The sequence below is a fragment of the Heliangelus exortis genome, chromosome 9 (assembly GCF_036169615.1).
Source record: "Heliangelus exortis chromosome 9, bHelExo1.hap1, whole genome shotgun sequence".
Classification (NCBI taxonomy): domain Eukaryota; kingdom Metazoa; phylum Chordata; class Aves; order Apodiformes; family Trochilidae; genus Heliangelus; species Heliangelus exortis.
The window spans coordinates 25384511-25411639 of NC_092430.1; the positions used below are offsets into that span (position 1 = coordinate 25384511).

The 27129-nt window shown below is 42.8% G+C and overlaps 1 protein-coding gene across 11 annotated transcripts in view; it reads left to right on the forward strand.

Moving 5' to 3' along the window:
• PLCH1 (phospholipase C eta 1) overlaps window positions 1-27129 on the forward strand; it is a 49559-nt gene that overhangs the window by 16493 nt on the left and 5937 nt on the right. For 4 of the 11 annotated variants that reach the window (XM_071752873.1, XM_071752868.1, XM_071752871.1 and 1 more), the window contains exons 2-21: window positions 905-1051; window positions 1741-1984; window positions 4314-4443; window positions 6326-6496; window positions 12095-12188; window positions 12451-12654; window positions 13298-13418; window positions 14902-15073; window positions 16621-16728; window positions 17302-17463; window positions 18745-18816; window positions 21550-21644; window positions 22330-22427; window positions 22967-23146; window positions 23228-23335; window positions 23945-24069; window positions 24491-24575; window positions 25310-25456; window positions 25836-25915; window positions 26801-26860. In XM_071752873.1, coding sequence (XP_071608974.1) covers window positions 905-1051; window positions 1741-1984; window positions 4314-4443; window positions 6326-6496; window positions 12095-12188; window positions 12451-12654; window positions 13298-13418; window positions 14902-15073; window positions 16621-16728; window positions 17302-17463; window positions 18745-18816; window positions 21550-21644; window positions 22330-22427; window positions 22967-23146; window positions 23228-23335; window positions 23945-24069; window positions 24491-24575; window positions 25310-25456; window positions 25836-25915; window positions 26801-26860 — 2603 coding nt within the window. Of the gene's footprint in view, window positions 1-904; window positions 1052-1740; window positions 1985-4313; window positions 4444-6325; window positions 6497-12094; window positions 12189-12450; window positions 12655-13297; window positions 13419-14901; window positions 15074-16620; window positions 16729-17301; window positions 17464-18744; window positions 18817-21549; window positions 21645-22326; window positions 22428-22966; window positions 23147-23227; window positions 23336-23944; window positions 24070-24490; window positions 24576-25309; window positions 25457-25835; window positions 25916-26800; window positions 26861-27129 lie in introns of all 11 variants that reach the window. The other 7 variants (XM_071752867.1, XM_071752869.1, XM_071752862.1 and 4 more) reach the window with 3 other exon arrangements.

Here is a 27129-nt window from a genome sequence, read left to right on the forward strand (position 1 = left end):
TCAGAGAGGCCACTGCTGCTGGGGCTGGAGCTGAGAAAATAAACCCAGCCCTGGCCAGGAGGAATGGGAGGGAGCATCCGTGTTTGTTGTGAGCAGAGCACTGAAGGGAGAAGTGGTGAAGAGAAGAAGGATGATAAGAGGAAATAAAGACAAACCCAGGTAGTATTTGGAAGCCAGCCAGAGTGTAAACAAATCATCTGGGAGGTGAATTTGGAGTGGTACCAAGTGAGGAGAGGCTGGGAATGGATAAAAACAGGAGAAGGTAATTTAAGAGCATGGATGAGGAGGAAATGCTATCTTAATTCCAGTGTTTGGAAACCTGTAGGAGGAAAGATGTGAGATGAAATGGAAGAGATGAGTGCATTTTAGTCAAAACACAGAGAAACAAAGCCTTATCATCCTGGGTGGGATGGGGGCATAAAAGGAAGTCATCAGAGTGTGTGATTGAATGGATGGAGAGGGTGTAAATGTGTGTGGGAGAGAAGGGATTGTGTATTTCTAATTCTGATAACAGTTCTAACAGTGTCAAATGCACCAGATAGAAGCTAAAGGATTACTGAGCCCAGAGGAATGTGGAGTTTGAATGATAGCCTCACCATTCCAAATTTTCAGAGTGCCAGTTTAAAATTACATCATGGAACAGCTATAAAATATTTTCCTTCAATAAATGGTAAAGTTTTCTTTTTCTTATTCCTCATGAGGGTGTTTTGACAGATGATTTTTTTTTTTCTTATGTGACAAAGGTAGTAGCAAAGAAAATACACTATGTCTCTTCCACTAGTTCCTGTCTAAAGGTGCAAGTCAAAAGATCTGTATGTTTGCAAGATGCTGGAAAGCCAGCAGGCCATTTTATTAGTGGAGTTAGATGGCTGTTTAGTTGGATGTCTTTTTTTCTGCTTTGCAGTTGAAAGATGCATGAGTGTCATGCAGTCTGGGACTCAGATGGTGAAGCTGAAGAGTGGAACCAAAGGGCTGGTTCGTCTCTTCTACCTGGATGAGCACAGAACCTGCATCCGATGGAGACCCTCCAGGAAAAGTGAAAAGGCAAAAAGTAATTTTTTTTATACTTCTTGTAATGTCTTAGTTCAGTATGATAATGTGAATTACAGAGGGAGACCAGAACAGTGTTGGACTTGATGATCTCTGAGGGTTGGACTTGATGATCTCTGAGGTCCCTTCCAACCAGCCAATTCTATGATTCTATGTGTTTTTAACAATCAATTAAATAAATACTTTTTAATGCTTACATTAAATGGGATGTGATACTTACTTGAAGGTTTTCAGGAGTGTAGTAGTCTGTAACCAGCTACTAAAAGTGCAGGATTATGAGGGGAACAGGAGTGGGGCTCAGGCAGATGTCAACATTTTCCATAGGTTTATATAACTTGTGAGCAAACTGGAGAGTGACTGTGTAACAAACTCTGCTGAACTCTTCCCAACGCATGCATCGAAATTTAAATGCAGAACCTAGGAAAGTTTAGATTGAGGTTTCTTAATCTTAACTGTGAAAATTTTCTTTAGGCATTATTACATCCTGAACTGCTGTGCCTTGTTATTTCTCATTGAAACGGCTCCCGCTGCACCGTGCTCAATTGGAAATTCAAATCGGTGGTTTATTGAATAAAATTAGGGCTAGAATTTCACAGAACTGCCATGGAGGCTTGAGATCAAAAAAGGAAGAGGTCAGGTGGATGGATGGGTACCCAAGCAGGGCAGTTTTTGTTTTCTCCTTTCCCCCAGTTGTCATCGATTCCATTTACAAAGTGACGGAGGGCCGGCAGTCCGAGATCTTCCACCGCCACGCAGAGGGCAGCTTTGACCCCAGCTGCTGCTTTACCATTTACCATGGCAACCACATGGAGTCCCTGGACCTGATCACATCGAACCCGGAGGAAGCTCGCACCTGGATCACAGGTCTGAAGTACCTGATGGCTGGGATAAGTGATGAGGACTCCCTCGCCAAGAGGCAGAGAACACACGATCAGTATCCTTTGAGGAGCCTGAGCTCCAGCTTCTGATCCAGTTGCCTCTGGTGAAATCTTGGGGATTTCACCTCCAGTCCAGTGTCCAAGCACCTTGCCATTGATTGTGATGGAAACCTGAGTTATGGGTTTGACACGGACACTTCCCTGTGCACTAAACCATCTGCTGTGCCTTAGGGACTGCATTAAACTCCAGTGTGAAGTCAGGGGGTAGGCTTGCATTTTGCTAGTGAAATTCTTACTGAAGAGTCAAAACAGTCATTTGTAGTTATCTCAATAAATACCAACCCCACAGCACAGCTTCAGGATTTCTGTCATCTTCTCTTTGCCCAACTGTGCTTTTATTCTGCTGCTGCAGATTGCAAGGTCTGACAGAGGAGACTCTTTTCAAGATATTACTAACTGAAAACTTGATTTTGTTAGCTTCTGCACAGGTGAAACCAGAACAGTGTTGGAAAACTCTGTTAGCTGAGTAGTAACTCCTGGCCAGCTCCATTTCTTTTGGTGTGCAGCAGCTACCTGTGATGATGTCTGTGTGTACTTCTCAGCCTCCATCGATTGTCAGGATCCTAAATCTTTAAAGCTCCTTCAATATTTGTTGTAGCCTAGTAACAAAAATGAACTTCTTCTAAAGATCTTATCTATTGAATATTTTCTTAGTGTGTTTTTTTCCACAACAGTGCTGACAAGCATGTTAAATACAGAGAATTCTTCCCTAAGCAAAACAAAACCAACCAACAAACAAAATCAAAACCAACAAACCCATCTTGATGAAAACTAACCTTTCCCTTCTGGCATGCAGAAATCTATAGTGGTCACTTGTACCTGCTCCTTCTGGAGAACATACACACTTCAGGCATTTCTAATTTAGATTTTCAGCCTTTAATTATGATACAAAGATAGGCACATATCCATTTGGGGGATATATTGCATGCTCTGTTGCACACATACTCAGCTTGCTATATTTATCCGTTACTTTTCTGAGCTGCTCTGTGTTCTCTACTGCTGAAAATCACTTCAAGTCTTGTTGGTGTTATCAAAAGTGGCAGCTGGGAGATTGCAAACAAAATGACCCTGTACCAGTTCCCACTAGTGTGAGAACTTGGCAAAAGCTGCAAAGAGGTGTGTATGCAAAGAGGGGGTTAAAGGTGGTGGTTAGGGAGTAGAGAAATTCAAGTAGATGAAAAGAGGAAGTGGAAGAAATCAGAGCAATATTTGAAAACTCAGAGTACATTCTGAGAGGAAAAGCCAGAAGCAGGAATGAGAGCACAATGGGGCTGGTGTTGTAAATAATGTACCAAGCTGTAAATAATGGTCCTGAACCAGTACCAATTTTAACCATTTCAGTGAAACTGCAACAAGGGCAGGGAGGAAAAAACTGACCCATTGTCACCTCAAAGCCATGTAAGTCTGCAGAGCACCCCAAGAAAAGATTGCTAGAGGTTAGGCCTTTGCTGTGTGAAGATTTGCCTCTTGTTCTCTGAACCTGACAGCTGCTGGCTTTGTTTGATGCCATTTTGTCCTTGTGAGGGGAGAAGCAGGAGATCTATGAGCTTTACCCATTTTCTCTGTGCAGCTTCCAGTTTGTAGAAGGTGTGGCACAAGGTAAGGGCAAAGATATCAAATAGAGTGGTGGACAATGAAGTTGTCCAGAGATGGAAGAGTTATAAGTATACTGATGAAAGAGCTGTGTGACAGTCTTAGAGGAGAGAGCATGGAAAAGCAGGAGTGGTAAATCTTTAATGAGCTCCTCACAGAAACCACAGGTGGATAACAATGTACTTGGGTATTTCACAATTTTCCTTGGTCCATCTTCCCACACTAGGTTAACATCATCCCTGCTACAGATGGCTGTTGAGCTTGATTCCTTTGTGTCAAGTCACAAAACCAGTAGCCCTCAGACAGAATTCCATGGAGGCCACAGTCCTAGTTGTTCCAGGTAGGAGGTGGAGCAGCAGGTTGTACCAGGTGGCATGCAGTAGTAAAACTGCTTTGGTTTGGCACCAGTGTGGGGAGAACCACGTAGATGGTATCAGATCTTTGCCAGCAATGACTTTATTTCATGGTGTAGCCCAAGAGCAACAATGCAGACTGTGGGATTCCTAATTGAAGTGTTTTGCTGACTTGGAAAATCCATGTTTGTGAAGGCTGGATTGAGTAATGCTGAGCTCTTCTCCCTTGAAGCTGCTACTCTCCTCTGCTAAGCAGAATTATCCCTCTGCCCAGCTGCAGAGCTGGGACAGTGACTTCTGAGTCCAAGTGCTCTACTGCTCCATCTCTCTCCTCTGTGAGGAAATCCCCTTCTCATACCTTCCCTTGACACGTTTGCAGCTGGGTCAAGCAGACCTTTGAGGAGGCTGACAAGAATGGGGATGGTTTGCTGAACATTGAAGAGATCCACCAGCTGATGCACAAGCTGAACGTCAACCTGCCCCGCAGGAAGGTCCGGCAGATGTTCCAGGTTGGTGGCCTCTAACACACTGTGTGCTGCCAGGGATCTCTGGTTCTGGACAGATCCAGAACAGCAGCTGCAAGATGGGAGCTGAATTCTGCCCTTTTCAACCCCTCACAGATCTCTTACAACTCTTAACTTATTGTAGACAAAGATACACCAGAACGTTGTTTTATTGACATGAACCCCACAGAAGACAATTTATTAATATTACCTTGCAGATACATTATTGTTTTAATCTCTGAACTGAATTGTTCTGGGCTAGCACTGATGGACAATGAAGTTAACTTGTTTCTATTGAAAACCTTTTTCATTTCCTTTCTGGAAAATTGTTTATAGAAATTAGCTTTATGAAAATAATTAGAATTTTTAGTAGCTTCCTCTTACTTAGCCAGAATCAATTTTTTGCATATGTTGTCTGAAAACAGTTACCATTTTCCACCAGCCCTGGTGCTAACTGCAGGAAAGCAACAATAAACCAGGGACATGACAAAAAGCAAAATAAAATTTTCTTAATTCTTCAGAAACAGTGCCAGGCAAAAGCTGGTTTGCTAGGAAATAGGGACAAGCTGAATAATCTACTATGGTTGAAAGTGCTTTGTTTGTCTGGCATAAATTCTGCACTGGAGGTTTTTCTATGTAGTGTAAGTTTCTCCCTAAAGACCTGGGAAGTGTGGAAACCAGTGGGGTTGTATTGCAAAGGTGAAGCTGGGTTGTACTTATTCCCACAAATTAGAAATGTCATTTAAGATGCATAGGAGGTACAAAATGATTTTAAATTTTATTTGACACCAGAGAGGAATTATTTTCTTCATAGCTTACTTGTGACCAGATGCCACAGCAGTGGGAGGGTGTGATGGGCTGCAGCTCCCTGAGATCCATGGGGTTTGGTGATGCTGTTGGGTGCTGCAGGAGAGGCAGAGCTGTGAAGCTGTGTTCTGGGGGGAGGACAGTGTAGTTCACTCAGCACTTCCCAAGTGTTAGTAATGAGGGGGGGATGAGCCAGCAACCCTCAGCCTTTGTAGCATCAGGGCCAACTTCCAGTTAAAAACAACCAGGTTTACTTATTTTGTGGGAGCAATAGCATGTTTCTAAACATTGATCTTGCTTTCTCTCCATTATCTGCTTACAGCCTGAAACTTGGCAGGAGTTGTAGCTTCCCTGAAGTCTCTTTTTCATGGACACCTACCTAACATTTGACAGCAGTTGTCCAGAATATATTCTTTGTTTTGAAAAGCCAAAGCAATCCTCTTAGGCAGATGTTCACAGTAAAAAGCTTGTATTAACATGTGTTAAGTGCTGTTTTCTTCTCTTCCTATCTCTGAGGATAAACAAAAGCTGCTACCAAGACTGGTGCTCTTTGGCATATTTTTTGGTGTGGAATCTCATTGCTGCTGCAGGCTTGTCCTCCCCCACAGAGTGCTGTCAGGGGGCTGAGAGTGCTGCAGTTTGAATTACAGTGAATTTAAGACTGTGACATTGTCCTAAATGTTTTAAAATGTTAGGCTCTGTTGTCAGAGGAAGCCACAGAGTGAAACTACCATCTTCCTCCCTATGCTTTAATCCAGGCTAACTGCAGGCATACAGGAGAGTAACAGGGAGCAGAATAAAGTCCAGGGTGAGCCTCTTTGCATGTGAAACAAATTCAAAACCAAAGATGGTGTTGAGACTTTCATAGGGGACCTCTGGCTTTTGTGTAGTGCCTGTTTTCACCAGAAAAAGCCAATAGATGGTATTATAATTTTGCATTTATTTTAGTCCACTAGAATTTGAGTCTGAGCAGAATCTTGCACACTAGGATTTATCAAATTTCTGTTCATGTCCATAAATGCTGTTTGTTCCCTGAATTCACCTGTGTTTAACATGCTAACTGGGTGTCTTGGTTTCTTAGGAAGCAGACACAGATGAGAACCAAGGAACCCTAAATTTTGAGGAATTCTCAGTGTTTTACAAGATGATGTCCTTACGTCGAGATCTCTATTTATTGCTCTTAAGCTACAGTGACAAGAAGGATCACCTCACTGTTGAAGAACTTGCTCAGTTTCTAAAGGTGGAGCAAAAGGTATGGGAACACTATGCATCCATACATGTTGTAGATATCACCATATAAATACATCCCAGTATAGGGAAAGACTTTTATGGAGAAGTTTCAATTACACTTTTGTGGTACAATACAAAGTGGGATATTGCACCAACCTGGCCAAGGGCAGGGTGCCCTGGATTATATCTTTTTTTACTCCCTTTATGTTGTCTTTCCCAATTTTTCTTTAGGAAAGTCTCTTTTCCAGGCATTCCTCAAAGATTTGTGGGACTTCTGCAAAGAAAATTCTGTCTGAAGGTTGTGTTTCTATCTGAAGCTTCTCAGAGAGAAGCCATTCAGAGAGAAGGGTCCAGGGAACCACAGGAAAATGTGCACTGATAAGGAATTTTAAAAAGAAATCTGAAATTGAAACATAAGTAATGGGTAAAGACTGGCCATTTCCCCCTGATGTGCTTGTGAACAAACTTGCTGAACAGAACATTCTTTAGCTAAAAATGCTGCTCCAGTGGAGATTTTCTTGCTCATCCTAAAAGACAATGAATGACTACAAAAAACCTGCCAGAGGAGCCCATGGAAAGAATTTGTGCACTGGACAGTGAGGAGCACAGAAGTAACTGATCTCTTGTTTGCTTCTGGTGATTGGTCCTGGGCTGTTTGTTTATATTGTGAGTCCTTGCTGAGTGTTGTTCCAAAACAACCTCAAAAAATAAATACTAACATCTGACCTAGGAGAGGTTCCTGGCTATAGATGGTGTGGTTTTCCTGCAGTCACTGGGTAATCTCCTGTGCCATTCTGGGATCCTGCCTGTGATGACTGCTTTTTCTGAGTTAGCCCCAGCATCAAATCTCAGCAGTCAGTGCTGTTTGGTTTTCCCTGGATTTCCCCCTGCTTGTGGCAGTTCTCTGGCATATTTGACTTCTTGCTTTTCCTCCTCCCCCTTGACACGTGGAGCACTCTCACTGCACACATCTTGCTGTGACAGACCCAACATGGATTCCTTCCAGCAATCTGCTCCTGGTAATTCTACTAATTACAACTTTAAAGCACAAACTGTTTGGATGTTTTCCCCTTTATGCTGTTGTCCTCAGTCTTCCTTAGCTCACTGCTTTTTCTTTTGTTCCATTTTTAATCACTGCCTTCTACTTGGAGGCCCTTCAGTGGAGCACCCTTGACAGCAGCAGCAGCAAGGTTGACACTGATGAGAAAGCAAAGCAGTGCTCCAGGGAGGACACGTTCCCAGAGATGCTGCAGTGCAATGCTATGAGACAGCAGTCAGGGACCTGGAGCAGGGAGACAACATGTGAAAGAGGCTGAAGAGCACATTATGAAACTACTGATAGAAAAAACAAGTGGATTGTTAAGTCAGGCATCCTGCATCCTCTCATCTTGCTGTTCAAAATGCTGAGTGTGGAGGGGGTCAACAGCTATAAGTGCTCAACATTATTTCCCCCTTCCTCCCCCCAAAAAATTTTTAAAAAAACATCCTAAAACAACTGAAAAGAAGCATGATCTCCTGTGGATGAACCCCTTGGTGCACACTTCAGAAGCACTTGCACTTTCCTTGCCTCTTGTCTTCCCACTTCCCAGTATTAACAGTGTGAGAGCAGATTTTACTCTTCAGTGATTTCAGGACCCAGATGTGATAACAATGTCCTTGGGTAAGATAAGATTGCCTTCTAAAGCTGACAATGGTTCAAATCATAATGCTGCTCTCAAGTGCCTTCATCCAAACAGCATTTTGGTTTTGCTCTTGTCTGGCTGCTTGGAAATCTGTGGACAGTCTGTCCAACTCCATCTGCTGCTCTTTTGGCAAGACTTTTAAGTAGCCTGCAGCCTGAGGATAGAACAAAAGGCTTTGTGCTTTTTGTTGGCTTGCTAAAATGGACCCTTTTTTACAGGAGAGCTCCCTGTTGCCTTCACAGAGCTTGTGAAACAAATTATTTCCACTAAGGTGCAGTTACATTGAGCTCATCCCCATTGAAATTGCAGTTATATGGCTGCAAATGTCAGATGAGTAGCAGGCAGGCTGCTTTCCCTGGAGTGACTTCTGGTCCTGCTGCCCTCTTAGCACAAGTGGCTGTGAGTAAAGAGCATCCCTGGCTGTCCAGTTGTGCCTGAGTGTTGTCCCTTTGGGAGTGTCCTTTCTCACTAAGCCATATCCATGTCTGAGCTGGTCTTCTCCAGAAGCTGAAGTTCCCTTCCACAGGAGGATCTCCAGGCTCCTTTGCCTGACAGTGCTTGGCTCATGCTTGTCCTTGAGTGGTGGGGCTTGGGTGAAACAGGCCTCTAAACATCACCTTCCTGCTGAGGAGCAGCTTGGCAGCTGCTGGCCCCTCTGGAGCTGGATGGTGAAGTCACCAACCTCATTCTGCCCTGGCCTGGAGAACAATTCTGCCCTGTGCTGTTGTCTGATTGCTGCCTGACTCCCTCCTCCCTTCTGCTGTATCCAAATCACACCAAGTGCTTTTATTTCAGTGACAGCAGAGACCTTTCTGACTCCAGTGCTGATGTCTTTGTGCAGTTTCAAGGCAGATTTGGTGTGACAAACCTGAAACCTTTAGTTTTTCCTTTTTGGGGTGAGGTTTCCTGTGTGCCTGCTTGTCACCTGCTGCCTTGCCATGGAACACTTACTTTACAACACAGTTTTCATCCAGCTGAGATGTTGCCTCCAGCAGTGATCTCTGCATGCTCTGGGCAAGTGCTGCAGGTTGTATGATGTGTCCTGCCACACACCCCAGTGACAGCAACAGCTGGAAATGTTAATTCCCCCCCCATCACCTTGGTACCACACTGTGTCTGCTGTGGTTATCAAATGGAACTGGTGGCAAAAATTAATGCCCCAGGTCACATAAACTGAGCTGAAGAGGTGGTCATTATATGGCAGTTACACCCTCAGAACATGCACACATAATTATGTAAAGCTTTTACTCAGTGGTTCCGTACAGGTCAGTGCATTTGGAGAGGGGAAGTTTACTCTCAGTGCTTGTCTGGGCTACAGTGTCAGAGGAATGCTCAGTGATGCCATGAACAGTGAAAACCTGACAAAAAGTAGTAAGAAGTGGGGATTAAATACACTTTCAGAAAACAAATGTTCTGAAGTGACTATACCTGCTCTCTTGGAAGAAGTTTTAAAGCAATATAATGAGATACTGTATGCCAGGGAATGTCAGGATATGTGAGGTTATGATCAAAAACCTGAAGAATTTCAGGAACCAGTACCTGAAAAAAATAGGAAATCATAAATATCAGTACATGGGCCTTGAAAAGAAGAGAGACTGGGGAGCTTGTTAATACCAGACAAGGAAGACAGGGCCAGATCATCATGCCTGGTCAATCCTCACTGCTTTCTGCAAAAAAACCCTTTTTGGGCAACACAAACACTTGGTTGGAAAGCAATGCTTTCTTCCCTCTCTCATCCTTACACAAAAGGAATATCAGTCTATTGATTTATGTGTTGACTTGGTAGGTCCTGACGTTTCACATTGACATCTTGCACTGGAAAGAATTGGAAGAATGTCTTGGCTTTTATTATTTATATTTTGATTTTTCTTACAAAGCAATGAACTGTGACCAACTGAAGCCTAAACCATCAGAGCTCTGATGAGACACTGGGGTAGGAACACCTGGCATTAGAATTGCACTTTTCTAATTTCTTCTTTTTTTCCCCCCCTAACAAATCTTCTACTTTGTATTCCTTTCTCTTATTTCCTTTCCCATGAGAATGGGAAATCAGAACAATTTCTCATTATTGGAAATGCAGTGTGCTGCAGCTTCAGATCCCAGTACATTTTGGGCAATAGCTTTGCCTGACCTGCTTCCAAGGAGACTGGTGAAATCAAAAGTGATTTCTTTTTTCTCTCCCACCTCTGCACTGAAGATTAAGGCTAAGGTAGGTCTTATTGGTCATTCCAAGGGTGATACTCTATCAAAGAACAAATTTGCATCAAAATCAAAGCTTTTAACCAGGAATATAGAAAGTAACTCTGTATCAAACACGTTCTGTAAGCTCCCCTACTGCCCGTATCAGTAATCCATCCATCTAAATGTTCAGCCATCAACAGTGATCATTACTATTTGATATTATTTTTAGTGGAGTAGCTTAAAGCTTAATGAAAACAAGATTAAATTAATAGCTGAAGTTGTATCTCTTAAGGTACAGTTAAAAAGCAGAAATCAGCAGAGTTTTCTCAGCTTTGGACTAGGTTAGATGTTTTCATTCCTAGAGCATACAAGTACCCTGCCACTCAGCCATCAGGGAGCCCTGGGGGAGAAGGGAAAAGTTAATTCCAAACAGCTTGTGCTGAAGGAGGACCTGCTATGAGCAGAGTGTGCAGTCAAACAGCAACATCTACTTGAGCTGGAGGAGTCAGTTATGTTCTCCACTGAATTGTTCTCGTTCCTATTATCCTGTGTAATTCCTGCAGGCATCTTGTGATCTCTGGCTTAGCTAGGAGATATAAATAAAATGTTTGGAGAAGGAGTTGGGCTGAGCCATACCTTCCCTGTGCCAGAGGAAAAACAGAGGGAAGGCTGAAGGGAAGAAGGGCTGGAAAAATCTCCAGCTTGTTCAGCTTGGGTCACCAGATGGGTTGAGCTGCTCACTTGGTTGCTTCCCATTGCTGTACTTCTAATGTTGGCATACCCAGTTTTGCCCCTCCTCTGGCAGTTTTTGGTACTCAGGCCATAGCCTTTTTGGTGTCAGAGGTGTGGTTACTCATGGCACCCACATTTCTTAGAAGGAACTCAACACTTGACTGGTTCAGGCCTTTAGAGAAGACCACAGAGTGAACCTGGTGTAAAGAGTGAAGCTGGTGTAAAGAGTCAGCCTCAAACCCTGAATGGAATGGTGCTTGAAATGAACAGCCAGAGGTTTTGGTGTCATCATTGCCATCCTGTGATTATATTAGCACAGAAAACTAACTGTGCCCAATCTGAGTTCTCACTTTGGTTCTCTACAAGTGAAGAGAGGCAGGAGGGTAAGAAAAGATGAGTGACAGAAGCTACTTTAATTTTAGAGGTAATCTGTGTATGGTGGTACTCTGGCTCTGCTTGTCTGTTAGGACTGCAATTGTGGGCTAGGTGAAGCTGATGACAGAACTCTTATTTGCTTCAGAAGAACTGCTGGGTTTCATTTCAGAATCTAATTACTTATCTCCTAGCCTGTATATTACAGTGAGCTCTCTTGTAAGTAATGAAATCACAGAACTGGAAAATGCATGAAAATGAAATCAGACCCTCCAAATCTTTTTGTATGTTAAAGTAGATTATATTAAAGAACACTGTTTGAATTTCAGTGCTGTTGCCCATTACAACCATTATTAAATGTGTTTAACAGCTCATTTTCATCTTTAGACTAAAATGACACAGCTTTTAAGTGATCACTCTTATTTTTCTCCTCAAATCCAAGAGCTGTGAGGCTGGTGCACCACAGAAAAAGTAAAATAAAACCTTTGAAATCCTTTTGCAGCCAGTGTTCCTGACTGTCCTGTTCGTGTTTGACTGGACTCAGTGTCTGGTCATAAGGTTTTTCAGCTGGACCCAAAAACCTAAAGTAGATTTTGCCCTGCTGGTGGATATGGTGAAAAAAATAACTGTCCCGACACTGATGTTTTTTGCAGATGAATAATGTAACTCCAGAATATTGCCTTGACATCATACAGAAGTTTGAAGTATCAGAAGAAAACAAGAAGCAAAATGTTCTTGGCATTGAAGGTAGTGTTTGATTTTGATACTGGTTTTGTCTTTATACTCCAGTAGAATGGAAAACTACACTGCAGAAATAGAAAATAGAATAGGAAAGCTACAGTAAGCTCTAGAGCAGAATAACAGGGTTTTGGTTGTAGCTGCTATGTGGTTCAGTGGTTCTGGAGACACAAGTTAGCACTGATGAGCAGCAACTGCAGTGCTGGAATGCAGGTTTTGTCTGGGTGAGATCTGCTGCAGCCCTGGCAAAACTCTCCGTCTGTGTTCCGAGGTTTCACCAGCTTCATGCGCAGCCCTGCCTGTGATGTCTTCAATCCCCTGCACTGTGAGGTGCATCAGGATATGGACCAGCCCCTCTGCAACTACTTCATTGCCTCTTCTCACAACACATACCTGACAGGGGACCAGCTGCTGTCCCAGTCCAGGGTGGAGATGTATGCACGGGTGCTGCAGGACGGCTGCCGGTGCATTGAAGGTACAGTTAGTGCCCTGAGGGCTGGCTGGGAGGAGGAGGGTGTTAGTTATTTTAAACACAAAGCCAATAGTGAATTCAAGTTAATCCTGTGCTGTCTGATTAACTGCAGTTGTAAACTCCTTTTATAAGGGGAGGAAAACAGTTTTATATTGCAGATTTCTGATTTGATATAAGAAAAGACTGTCTCATTAATCTTAACTCAATTGGTAGGTCACTACAGGTTGAATAAAATTCTAATAATGAAGCAGGAGTTCTGCTGGCAAGCCAGATCAACAGAAATGTATAAGAACTTGAGCAGATTTCTGATTTATATAGCAGATTTCTGATCTGATATAAGAAAAGGCTGTCTCATTAATCTTAACTCAATTGGTGGGTCATAATAGTTGAATGAAATTCTAATAATGAAGCAGGAGTTCTGCTGGAAAGTCAGATCAACAGAAATGTATAAGAACTTGAGCAGATTTCTGATTTATATTGCAGATTTCTGATCTGATATAAGAAAAGACTGTCTCATTAATCTTAACTCAATTGGTGGGTCATAATAGTTGAATGAAATTCTAATAACTGCTGGCAAGCCAGATCAACAGGAATGTATAAGATCTTGAGCATCTCTTTCACACATAGCTTTTTCTTGTCTTACTAGTGGATTGCTGGGATGGTCCAGATGGAGAGCCTGTAGTGCACCATGGCTACACTTTGACTTCTAAAATCCTCTTCCGTGATGTGGCTGAAACCATCAATAAATATGCCTTCATCAAAAATGAGTAAGTACAGAAACAGTTTTGAAGCTGCACCTGTCTGTCTTGTCAAAATTAATGGCATTGGGAAGTGTGTCAATTCCTTTAAACACACTGAGAAATTATCAAGTTGGTTCTGTTCCCCTCTACAGTGCCTGTGTCATATTTGCTGTTTGTCTGTGTGAGCTCTTTCCATTCATCAAGTTAGAAAGTTCAACCTCAATTGGGAAGCTCTTCCATGCATTGTAAACTCAGTAATATTTTGAACAGTCTGAGACTATTGAATATCTACAGATTAGTTTGATCCTTTGTTTGCAGAGAACTTCCCACTCATATCCACAGGGATGTTCTTAAGAATCAATATCTTAATATTCTCTACCTAAGAAAAACACTTTATTTCAGTAGGAAAATTGAAAAGCTGTCTCAGTATGAGGAAATACCAAGATGTGGGGTATGCTCAGATTCTGTTTTGTTTGCCATGGTACCATCAGTAGTTTAACAAGATAAATACACCAGTCTCAAGTCATGAGCAGGTGTATAGAATTTTGAATAGTCTAGAGAGAATAAAGGGAAAAGGCTTGCTTCTCTTTATTAGAAAAGAGAAGAAAAAAAATGTGAGCCATCAATGGATACGAGGGAGGGGGTTAAAAAAACCAAATAAAACACAGAAAAAGCCCAAAGCCAGAAGTTTGGTGTTATTGATTAGAAAGAGGGGCTGGTGAATTCAGAACTCAGAGATGTGGTTTCTGCAGTCAGTGTGTAGTTGGGCTCTGAGGTTCCTTGCCATAGGATTCTGGGACTTGTAAGAAGTAAGAAAACAACTGGGCAAATTTGTGGGAGAAATGGGATTTTATGTACAGAAACAACATCTTTAGATCAAGGATGTCTTGAGCTGCAAATTTCTGGAGCCTGGGAGAGTGTCGCTAAGTTGTTCTCCTCCTTCAGAGGCTGGGCATCTTCAGAGATTTGGTGTGACTCACTGTGGCTGCACTTACTAAGGCAAAAGCAAATCATTCCTGCAGCTCTCAGTCTTTGGAAGGTGAACAGAAAGCACTTAGCATTTCCTTTAAATCTCTTGATTCCAAAACCCAGTTCTCCAAGAGCCTGTTGATCACTTACAGCTTATGAAGACTTTGTATGTGCCTTGCAAAGGAACAGTGTAAGTTCTGCTCAGCTCCACAGAACAACAATGATCTGTGCTGCTGATGAGCTCTATTGCAAGTTTCTCTGTGCCTCACATCCAGTGATCATCAGCTTCAAACTTTGTCACCCTGTGTGCTTGTGGGAAGGTTTGGAGGAAAGGGCAGAATCCCCTGGAGGACTGTCTGAGGGATTCTGACAGAGCAGGGATTTGGTGTTCATGTGTAGAGGCCTTTCTCCCAGAGTGAGTTTGTTTCCAGACTACTGACAATGCAAAAGCAAACTGTTTACATCAGTTTATGAATTAATCTGTGCAGGTCTGCTCTTTTAAAAGTGTAGTGGTGACAGCATCTGGTGGTTTTGTTCCTAGGTTTCCCGTGATACTGTCTATTGAAAACCACTGCAGCATCCAACAGCAAAAGAAGATTGCTCAGTATTTGAAGGAGATATTTGGTGACAAACTTGACTTGTCATCTGTAGCCACTGGAGATTCCACACAGCTTCCTAGCCCTCAAAATTTGAAAGGGAAAATCCTAGTGAAGGTAACTTGCTACTGGTGGCATGTTCAAAATGCAGCAGAAGTCAGCATGTGGGATTTAGCATACACTTTCTTTGGCTCTGGAGAACCAGTTCAGCAGCAGTGTGTGGAACAGTACAGAGGCACTAAGTCAGCTCAAATTTGAGTTTTTTGGAGACACTGAAACAGTTGACCTTGGCCTTCATGAGTGTCCCGGAGTATTTCTGTGAAGTGTTTCAACAGAGAAGTGGTATCAACAGCAGTGGAAGTAAAATTGGTTTTGAAGCATCTTAGCTGAGAGCCTTCAACTTGGAGGAGCTTATTTTTAAATCTTCACACTAAGTCTGGAGAGCAGAAAAATTACATGAAATGCATTGTTTGAGTAGAAGGAACTGGGACAGTTACCTGAACCTGCTACTATATTCTTTTGTTTGTCTGTTTTGTTATTAGTGGATATTATTCTGGATGGCTCATTTCCCTGTAGCATCTCAACATTATCATGCAGTGCCTCCTTGGGCCAAGTACTTTGGAATAATATAAAAGTGCCTGAAAATTTCTTTCATTTCCTTGCATTCCCCCTCACCTTGCTGTGAGCAGTAGTTCAGGAAATGAAACTCTCTTCATGGCTCATCAGCTGTGCTTGTGAAGGAGCAGCACTTCAGAAGGTGGCTGCAAGGAGCAGGGAGAGAGGAGGCCCTGGAGCAGTGTGGTTAGTGTTGTGTGCAAGATTAATTGTTTGAGCCTCCCAGTGTAAGTGGATTTGCTCTGAAAGGGATTTCAAAGACCAAGATGGATAGAATAAGGAAGAAATGCAAGGCAGGCCTTAGAGAGGCTGATTAATAGAGTTGTGGCTTATTAGGTTGTCTAAATTTGACACATGGGGGCAATTCCTCCCCTGTTCTCTCTTTGGATACTGGGGGGTGTGTGTGTCCCCATCCTCTGTACCAAGCTGGCTACAAGGATTCACAGTTTTTGTTTGATGTTGGTTTGAACATATTTCAGTGTCCAGAATAGAGCTGACTGAATTAGAAAACCTTTGTGTACTCAACTGTGGTGCTGAATTCCACTGAATCCATTTGCTTGTGGAACTTACAGTTAATGAACCCTGCAAGCTTGAAGTGTGGGTGTGGCAGGGAGTCAAACAAATAGAATGCAATGTCAGTCCTGCCACCACACCTGGCTTGAAATCCTACTACAGAAATGCACAAAAGGCAAGAGAGTTGGTACTCTGCTGTTAGCACCAGTGTTGAGCTGGTCTGGAGCACACTGGAGTTTGTAACTTCAGGCTGGTTCTTCAGCTGACAGTGCTGAAACCCTGGCAGTAGCTGCAGAAAGGTGTGGAGCTGAGCTAATGTGATCAGAATGAGGAATGCATTTTTAAATGTCCCACCATCTTTTCACAAAGCCCTGCCTCCCATTCCCTGCTCCATGTAAGCAGCCCTCCTGGAAAAGCTAAAATCTTATTTAGGAATTAGCATCTTGTTCAGAAGTAAGCATGTTTTTTATCTCCTCACTATTGTTTTGTTATTTGGTGGTTTTGTCTTTTTGTTAATAATTTTTCCCTCATTTTAGGGTAAAAAGTTGCCATGCAGTCTTGGAGCAGATGCTGAGGAAGGAGAAGTTTCAGATGAGGATAGTGCTGATGAAATTGAAGATGACTGCAAATTAAAGCCCTGCTATGTATGTGCAAACACACATTTCCCAGAGCTGTTTCATCTCTACATTTCTTACATGCATACTCCATAATCCTACTTAGGGCAAATTAGAGGTTTTAGCTTTGATTTTGAAGTCAGGTCCTTAAGATGTGGAAGTTACATAATTCCACATTTTGATATGGAAATGCATTGTTTGGAAATGCACATTTTGTCACTGAAATCACATAAATAACAGAGCCTGGTACATGGGGAACACTATACAGAAACCACTGATGCCAGCACTGTGAGCATGGGGGGCTTTGTCCAGATTCTAATGTGTTGTACTCAAAGTAATGACATGATGGAATTGCTACACAATTCCTAGATGAAAATTATACAAGGAGATGTACAAATGAAAAAAACTGAGATGTGAAACATTATTTTTATCCCTTCTGTTTCTTATTTTTTGACACCAATGATTGTGATCTGTTCCCTTTATTTCTTAACTCCTTGTTTATTTTAATCCTATTAGTAGCAGATGTAATGCTCCCTCAGGCTCAGGTCCCAGGAGGGATGAACACAATAATCTATGTTAACTGGATTTCTTAATGTCTTTCAGAGTAATGGTGCAACTGAGCACCAGGTGGAGTCTTTTATAAGGACTAAACTGGAATCTCTGATAAAAGAATCCCAAATCAGGGACAAGGAAGATCCTGACAGCTTCACTGTGAGAGCACTGCTGAAGGCAACTCATGAGGGTTTAAATCTTAACCTGAAACAGGTATGTGGGGTTTTTCCCTTTTGACTATTGAACTATGCAAGGGGCATTTCATGGCTTTCAGGTGAGAAAGCTGATGACTTATGAACAGCTTCTGAGTGTTTACTCCAAAATGAAAACTTGGACCTAGTTCAGGAAAATATCTAATGAAAGAATTGAAATGGTGATATTTGAGGAGTAAGGTGTTTCAATAGGTGCTAATTTGTAAGACTGGGAAGGAACTGATTCTGTAAGCACCAACACTGCAAGCAGGTGTGGAGCAGTTTGGTTTGTGCCCAGGGTGTTGGGCCAAGATCCTTTTCTGTTGCTCTGGTCCTACCAAGACCAGCCCTGAGAACTGAAAGCAGCAGCTGCCTGGGATGTGGATGGCTCTTTGTAGAGCACTAAAGCACAGAATTGTGCTTTTGCTGCCCCAAGCAAGGTTCTGTTTTCATGCCCAGACTCTTTTTTATCAAGAATGGTGTGTTTCTTTTCTTTTATGACATCAAACTGTTTTTGTAAAACAGTAAAATATACAGGAATTTTGGGAACATTCCTGAAATCAATGGCTACCAGACTTGCACTGCAGCTGGATGCAAACCCTGGTTATCTGAAACTACAGAGTGAATTTTTCTGTCTGCTCTGTTACCAGTGTAGTCTTAAAGCTCAAGCTCTGGTTTCTGCACATCCTCCCACTCTGTAGGGTTTATGTAGTTGTATCTTTCTCCAAGGCTCTGGACCTTTGAGTTTTGCCTGAAGCCAGGCTTGACCATACTCAGTTTGTGCTTGTGCTTGAGACATCTGGTCAGAGCTGCATTGTGATAGGAACAGGCTGTCAAAACTCCACATTTATCTGTTAGGGGAGAGCTCCCCCTCTCCCTTCCCTCCCCTTTTACCACTGTGGCTATTCCCAAGTACACTTTCAAACCTTCTACTTTGTTGTTACTTGCCTGTTTTTGCTGGATTGTTTTCACTACAGCATTGATTGTCTTGAGCAGTGTTACTGCTAGTGTTTTCCCCTCACTGTTAGAGGGTTGCTGAACTACCAGGTTTATAAAAAAGAAAAATCCTGTAATGATTTTTTGGTTTTTAATTTGTGTACACAGATCAGTATTTTGTGTTTAGATTTTAACTCATTTTCTGTTGTCATGTGCAAACACTGTACTCTTGTAATAGTGAATCAGGGTCCCATACAAGTTTCAACATGCATCAGGTAGACACTGACTTTCAGAGGCTGTAGCAGAGTCCTTAAAAATACTTCTGGAGGTATCTAGTGACACTTTTTGTTTCACTCTCTCTGCACAGAACCTGGACACAAAAGAGAGTGGAAAAAAGTCCCACAGTCGATCATTAATGAGCAACTTTGGTAAACACAAGGTAAGTGAAGCTCCTCAAGGACTGCCAGCATTCTAGGGACAGTGTGTGTGAGGGCAGTGAGGAAAGAAATGTGTGGTTACACTTGGTGTATTTATTGCTGTTCAGAAGAACACAGCTGTTAGCAGTATGGAGATCCCTTTAAAAGTGGATCATGCAAACTCAAAAAAGAAAACCCAAAAAAATCTCACCTGACCAAGCAGATGATCTGTACCAGGGATGTGAAACTGCTGATTTTCTGATCAAACGTGCAGCAGCAGAAGAGCAATGCAGACAAATGTCTTGCTGTATTCTTGTTTTCCAGAGCTCTGCCCACAGAGTTGACAGTGCTTGTTCCAGTCACAGGCTGGTTTTACCCTGGTTTACCCTTGGCAGTGCCATTCTTACTGTCTTTCCTCTTGCTATAAGGGAGTTCAGTGGCTGAGTCCTGGCTCTGGGCTCCTGCTTTCTAAAAATGTGTTATTTTCTGGTCTCTTCACAGTTTTGCACACAGCCTTTCTGTGTTTGTGTAGCTGCTAGGTCAGATTGTCTGCTTCACTGGGTCTTCACTGTGGCAGCTCCACTGAACCAAGCCAGAGCTGATAGGATTCAGAGGGGTGTGAGGTTTCATTTTACAGCTGGACAGACAGCAGCCACCAAAACAGGGACAGTGTTTCCAGGTTTCCTCCCACTCCCATATCCTGACAAATGTGTTCCTGTCATCTCCCTCCCCTGTTCCCACACTCCCCTGGTGCCTTGAGGCTTTCTTTTTTTTTTTTTTATTGAACATACAGGCTCAGCATGAGCTGGGGCAACCAAAATCTCCCTTCCCCCAGGGTGGAGCAGCAAATACCAAGTAAATCAGGAGATGGGGTTGTGAGAGGCATGGGGCAGGAGTGCAGCTGAGCCACTGTGCCAGCAGTGCTGCCTCTGCCTGTGCTCCTCCTCAGTGCCATCCCTGCTGGAAGCTGCAGCCGAGCAGGGAGCACGCTCTGGAATTTGTAATCTGAGCAGCAGTTGGGGAAACACAGTAATTACGAAATACTTTATAGACCTTAATTAGCCAGCAGCTCCTCAGCCCTGAAGCAAGCCAGGAGCCATCACAAGAGGCAGACAATACCAGGACTTCGATTTTCAGCTTACATCAGTTCAAAGTGCTCCTTTTTCTTTCTGCAGCTTTAGCTTTGTGCACATTATTCACTCCAGGATGTGTTGAGATCTGCAAATACCTGTTGTGCAGGAGAGCAGACACTTCACACAGCAACCTGTGCTCACTGAGGGGAAAACAAATGCTCTGGCATGAGGTGTCACAGATAGAAGTCAGACACCAAAACTGCTGATTGCACTGAGGGCTGGGAAGTATGTCAATAATTTAATTACTTCAGCTAGTTATCCTAATGGATATAAGTAGGTTAGAAAGCCCATTTGTTTAATCTCTGCTGAAACAAGTAAGAGAGAATATATAGAGATTTTTTTAATTTGTTTTTCTACTAATGGTTGTATTATAGCCTGAGTCAACAGGAGCATCCAGTAATTTTCCCCTAATGCCTCACAGCTAGAGGGATGCCAGGAAGAATGGCTGCTATTGGTATTTTTGCAGGTACAGAGTTACCCACCCAGGAATAATGACTTGTGGTGATTTCAGCCAGCTCTTGTGCCAAATGCATCCATATATAAACTCTTTCAAAACTGCCAGTGGAAGGACAGAGACACTAAGGCTGGCAATTCCTGCAAGTTATCTGCCAGAAACCTCCACAGACCTTCAAATTTCAAAACTGAACCATGCCAGTGATTTCTAATATAGTCAACTTTTATTCCAGCACTGAACACAGCAAACTAAATTATGTACATTATTGGTGTGTCACAGCAGGAGAAAAAAAATCTGTGCTCAGCTAGCACCTTGCCATATGAGCAAAAGGATAGGGAGCTCTTAGTTACATTGTTAATTACCTCTTGAGGAGAAGGGAATTAAAGAAGCTCTCCCTTGAAGTGAGTTGGTATCACAGAAGAGATAATGTTGATAGTGGAAGCTTTATTAATGGATGCTTCTTAAAAAGGGGGCTTTTGAGACTTCAATCTTGTTATCATCACTATTTATTCTGCAATAAGGTAGAATAATGAGAATGCTTGTACGTGTGGCTCAAAAGGCAGCAGAAAGATGATGTTTGGAAACTTTGCCCAGGCTCTTTTCTCAGCTCCATGAATAAATTTGTTAAATTTTCAAAATGGGTTGGGACTGAGAGGAAAGCAGAGGTAGGTGGAAGCAGTGCAGTGTACACTTAGATCCCATGGAGTGATGCTGGTTGTTAATATGGCCCATTAGAGTACCAGCAGGACCAGTGCCAGTGTACTGGAGACAGTGGAGTAAGTTTGCCCTCTGACATCAGGAGGGAGCAGGGGAGGGAAACTGCAGAAAATAGGGTGGTAACAGACTATGGCCATAAATAAATGATCTTCTGGCTTGTATTTGCCAGGTAGCCAGCAGGTAAGCCTGCTCCATGGCTCCAGGCTTGAGTCTGAGGAGCTGGATGGAGTGAGATCAGGGCAGAGATGCTTTGTGTGGCTTTGCTTCTCCACCTGTGTGGAAACACTTGGCATTCTGCTGTCAGCCCCCCAGGGATCATTTTGTATCTCTGTAGGACACTGGGCCTGTGCTGTAAAACCTGTGCTGCCACTCACCCACCCACCTGATAATGGCAGAAATTAATGGAACCAGTCCATAAACTGACAGAGCCATTCTTGGTTCTCTCCCAACAGAAAGCTGTGAAGGCAACATCGAAAAACCACAGTGCATCTGATGAGGAAGAAAGCCAGCAAAACTCCTCTGGGAAGGAGATGGGGCAGCTCCACAGGTGAGCTATGAACCACCATCATTTTACAGCTCAGTTAAAGCTAGAGGCATGGTAATACTGCCAGAATTTCTGTGTCACTGCCTCAGGGAAGTCTGTTCTTAAGAGCAGGTCATTTCTGACACTGCTGTTGGGATATATTTTGCTGGGAGTGCTGTAGCCCAGTATTTTGATTGTGTAGTTTCTCATAGGCTACAAATAGCAATTACCCTTACACTGACAAGAAGTGTGATAGCAATACATTTCTAATGGCAAATGCCAAGCTACATTTTACATGCTGTAAATTGTGCTCGGAGAAAAGTGTTTAAGCTGGGTGTGGGTGCATCACAGCCTGACCAACCTGATCACGTCTGAGACTGCAAAGAAAAAGCAATCAAAAAAGTGCCATTGAGAATAACATTTGTTGCCACTGAAATGCTCCTTTTTCAGCTACAGCTCAAAGCTGTCTGCTTTGCTTTTGCCAGCAAAACAGTGCAGCTACTTCAACAGGTTTTAAATGAAAAATTTGTAGTGTGACTCTAGAGGTAGAAGGGGAACGATCCTTTCAGAGCCCTTTCTGAGGAGATTTGCCACATGATTCACAGTTGTTTATTTCCTATTGATGAAAAGAAGAGAAAGGGGGATAAAAGTATGCTTTGCATGTTGACAATTTCCTGGTTTGTCTGGTACATTAAACCTACCCCAGCAGGCTGGCTCGTCGCAGGAAAACCGTGAAGCTTTGCCGAGCTCTCTCTGACCTCGTGGTGTACACCAACTCTGTGGCAGCCCAGGACATATTAGATGATGGTAAGGCTGCTGGCACCAGCCACACCTTTCCCTTTCCTGTTTGGATAGGAAACTTCTCTGTCTTCTCAAGGTTTCTTTTGGTTTTCAACTATGTTTTAAAAGCAGAGTGGTTGGTTGCCAGTCCTGTTTATTGAAATATCGAGGGAGAGTAAAGCACCACCTTTCCTTCCCTAAGAACTATCATTTCCCTTGGCTTCTTATGCCACTCATGTTCTAGTAAGAATTTTTTAAATGAAGGTTTTCAGGAGAACCCTTTCCTGGCTTCCTGGGTTGTTGGAATTTGCCATCATATTTTATCAGTTTAAGTACCATTTGGCAACGTGGCTGGCTTGCTCTGGGATACAGAGGTGTGTGACCTGTTTGGAAAGCACAGGCATTCCATGTACCTGATCTGCATGTGGCACACAACCTAGTGTTGGGACTTTGTAGTAAACCTGATGTTCCCCTCCTCTACTACCAGTGCAGCTGAGGACTGAGTTCAGGCCCCTGTCTCCTGGGATTGCTTTGGGACTTGTTTGTTGCTTTCACACCACACACAGGCTCAACAGGCAACGTGCTGTCCTTCAGTGAGAGCAGAGCCCACCAAGCTGTGCAGCAGAAGGCAGAGCAGTTCATGCTTTACAACCAGAAGCAGCTGACCAGGATCTACCCCTCAGCCTATCGGATCGACTCCAGCAACTTCAATCCTTTGCCTTACTGGAATGTTGGCTGCCAGCTGGGTATGTGGTGCAGGAGTAGCTTCCCACTTGTTGTGGAAGTGCTAAGCAAACACCTTACACCTGAATCTTCTCTTTCAACAGTGGCACTCAACTATCAGTCTGAGGGACGTGTCATGCAATTAAATGATGCAAAATTTCGGGTAAATGGCAACTGTGGTTATGTCCTCAAACCTCAGCAGATGTGCAAAGGTAATGTCCTACTGTACATTTACTACAGGAAGTGTCAAACCTTTCAGAAAATGGTTTCATGGTGAGGTTGCTAAGGCACAAGAAAGAAAAAAACCAAACAAGCTTATGCAGAAACTTTCATATTTTCATAAATGCATAAGCCTATTTTACTTCAGAATTCATCTTTTTTGTCCTCAAAAAGTGGTGTTTAACTCTCAGCCTGTGTAAGGAAGCAGCTTGCTCAACCCTAGTTGTTCTCATTAACATCTGAGCAGCTGTGCAAAAACAAGAAACATGATCACGATGCTGATCTGAGTTATAACCACTGGTTTATTTGAAGCTGCTACTTTACAGAAGAAAGTGTTTGCTTTTTATCCAAAGGAGTCTTAGTCTTGCAAAACCCTACAATTAGAGGTTCTTTGTGTCTTGTAATGGTGTAAGCAAGGGCCACTCAGTTCAGTAAAGGCTATAAGGAAGTGAAACAGAATGTTAAAATTCATGAACAGCTGCTCCATACTCTGTAAGTTACTTGCTTAGGACTCAATTTTGGCTTTGGGCTTCTGTCTTGGGGGTTGATATTTATTTTGTGTATCTCCTTATTTACACTTTTCATTCCTTGCCATCTTTTAGGCACATTCAACCCCTACTCTTCTGATCCACTTCCTGCCAGTCCTAAAAAGCAGCTTATTCTGAAAATCATCAGTGGACAGCAGCTGCCTAAGCCTCCTGACTCAATGTTAGGGGACAGAGGAGAGGTAAGAGACTGATCCCAACAAATATTTCCACAAGGGGTCCTGTGAAGTAACATAACAGCATGTGACTTATAGAAACTTCCTCCTTATTTAATGCACCAGTGAATTTCAGCTGTCATCAAGCTTTTGGTCACTAAATACTACATTTTCCCACAAGGTAGCCTCCACACAGTGTTTAAGAATTACTTTGTTTCATCTTTTGAGGGTACCTTCTCTTTTTTGAAAATCAGTCACAGTTGGTTATACCATACATCATCTTCATGGAGCCATTTCCTATCATTGTGCTGCTTAAAAATTCATGGGAAACAAAAGCATTTGTATTCTCATATGAATTTAAATTAATTCTCTGCCTGAATTTCCTTGAAAATTGACCTTCAGTTGTATCATTGACTTGCTTTTAAAATGCTTTGTTTTTGAAATGTAGATAATAGATCCCTTTGTTGAGGTGGAAATTATTGGGTTACCTGTTGACTGCTGTAAAGATCAAACCAGGGTGGTGGATGACAATGGTAAGATAATCCAGCTCATTTCCTCTTCTTAGAGTAAAATATTAAGTTATTTTAAATGATTCACTATCTGTTATTACTTTCTAAATTGCAAAGCTTCTTACCTGATCAAATCAAATTGCATTTTAACAAAGTACTACTGCTTTTTAGATGGAATTTCTGGTGTAGGTAGACAGACAAGGTGTGAAGGGCAAGAGCTGCTCAACAGATCTTTTTCCTGGGTTTGCTCTTAAATCACCTTTACATATGTTCCAAATGTTATTTTTTTATATATAAAACACATGTATAACTTCAAATGAAATGACAACAAATCATTTCCTAAGCAGTTTCACTGCCCCCTCAGTCTTCATGGGGAGGAGATGAAGAACAGAGAGGGGCAGTGGTGCAGCAGGAGAGGTGGCATCAGTTCTCACAGGCAGCTGCAAACCCACCAGGGGGAAAAGGGAATAGTTCTGTTTGGTCTGGTTTATCTTTAGCCCACCATAGTTTTGCCTTGGTATCCCTGCCACCTGCCCAACCAGAACAATGTCTGTAAATGCAGCACAGGAGAAAGATCTCATGTTTAATTAATTACCTAATGGAGACTGAGAGCACCCACAGCTGGATGAGCAGCAAGTAACCAGTGTTCATTTGTGACTTTCGTCTGCTTGTTTCCTGTGCCTCTTGCTGTGCATCATGAGAACTGAAGTTTGTGCTGGCTATGGATTTGTTTCCCAGCCTTTCTGTTTGTTTTACAGGGTTTAATCCAGTTTGGGAGGAAACCCTCACTTTTACCATCCACATGCCTGAAATAGCTCTGGTGAGATTCCTTGTCTGGGACCACGACCCCATTGGGAGAGACTTTGTTGGACAAAGAACTGTGGCCTTCAGCAGCCTGGTGCCTGGTTAGTCCCACTTGGGTCCTTGGTGTACACATCTAGCTGAAGAGCAGACACCTGTGAACTCAACATAGGCTCCATACATGTATCTCTGAGCCTTCACACAGGGGCTGGACAACTCCCCTGCTCTCCCAGGGTGCTATATCCAGCTCTACTTGAAGGAGTTTGGGTGCTTTTGGAAGTTGCTGCTGAGGTCTTATTTGTAACTTGGAGGCAATTTGTGTTGGGGAGGGAGGGTGACTTGGAAAACCTGTAAAAACGTAAGTTTCACTAAAGACATAAGGTTGTTTAGTGGATAAATTTCACTTTTATAGACAGTCACTGCCACTTCTGCATAAAATGCAAGCTGCTGATTATTTGTGGTGCAACATTTTTGTGTTACCAGGTTATCGACACGTGTATTTAGAAGGGCTGACAGAAGCATCCATATTTGTTCATATAACCATTAATGAGATCTATGGAAAGGTAGGTATAGTTACATCCCTCTTGGCTTTTTGTGGTTTTAAATCTTCTGGTAAAAATGGATTTAAACTTCATGGGGCTTGTGTGGTTTCTAAATGATTCTTACAGCTTAGATTCATGGCATTTTGTTTGTTGGATGAGCAGTACCTGGCTCTCTGGCACTGATCAGTAATAGTCTAAACAAATTATTCAGATCACGACTGAATGACTGCTCTGTAACCACTTTGATATCTGCCTTGCCCTTGGCACCCTGGTCACAGTGCAGGGACCAACCTTGCCATGCACCTGCTCTGGGCTCTGCCCTGTTCCTCCTGCCAGGAGAGCAGCCAGGAACAGCACTGACCATGCCCAGCTCAGGCATGTGCTGTGCACAGAGACAAGCTTTTAGCATCCAAGGTAGACTTCATTACAGTGTAAAAAGAAAAGCAGAAGGAACCAGCTTGTGTGTGCACCTCTATCTGCACACATCTAGGTTCATGTGTGGAATCACATAGACAGTCTGTGCAGGAGCTGGTTTGGCTGTTGCTCTTGATTCATGTGCACTTCAAAGAATAGACAGTTTCCTAGGCAAGACATGATAGTAAAAGAAGAGGAGGGGAGGAAAGACCCACTGGGATTTGATCTGTACCACTTAGCCTATTCTTCTACTGTGTGCTTTAATGATGGGTTGTATTATTGTTCCTAATGAAGCATGAATGTGCATTTTGTTCATACCAGTGTGGGTATCTAGTCAAGTTTCTAAGCGAGTCTGACAGCAGGCTAAGAAATAGCTTTAATTTATTTACTGTAGAAGGGTTGGATTTACAGCTGATGTACTATTACCTTGCTTGCTTGTATCACAGTCTTGAAAACATTAGCCAAATGTATGTGCATTTTTTTGCCTTTCAGTGGAGCCCTTTAATCCTCAATCCCAGTTACACAATATTCCACTTTCTAGGAGCCACAAAGGTAGATTCATTAGCATGCACTTTGCATTTGCTGGGCAGAGATTTCTCAAATGGTTCCTAATGGCATGATCTGCACTCCACACTGTCCCTCACTCCTCATCCAGACTCAGACATGTGGATTTTGCTTTGACGAAGCCCCTGCAGACAAGCCCCAGTGTAGCCTGGCACTGCAGTATGCTGCTTACAGCCTTCTCATCTCTGATCAGGAGACTTGGAGCAAACCTCTCTTGTAACTGTGACAGGTGCCATCCTCATGAGGAGCAGTGTGGC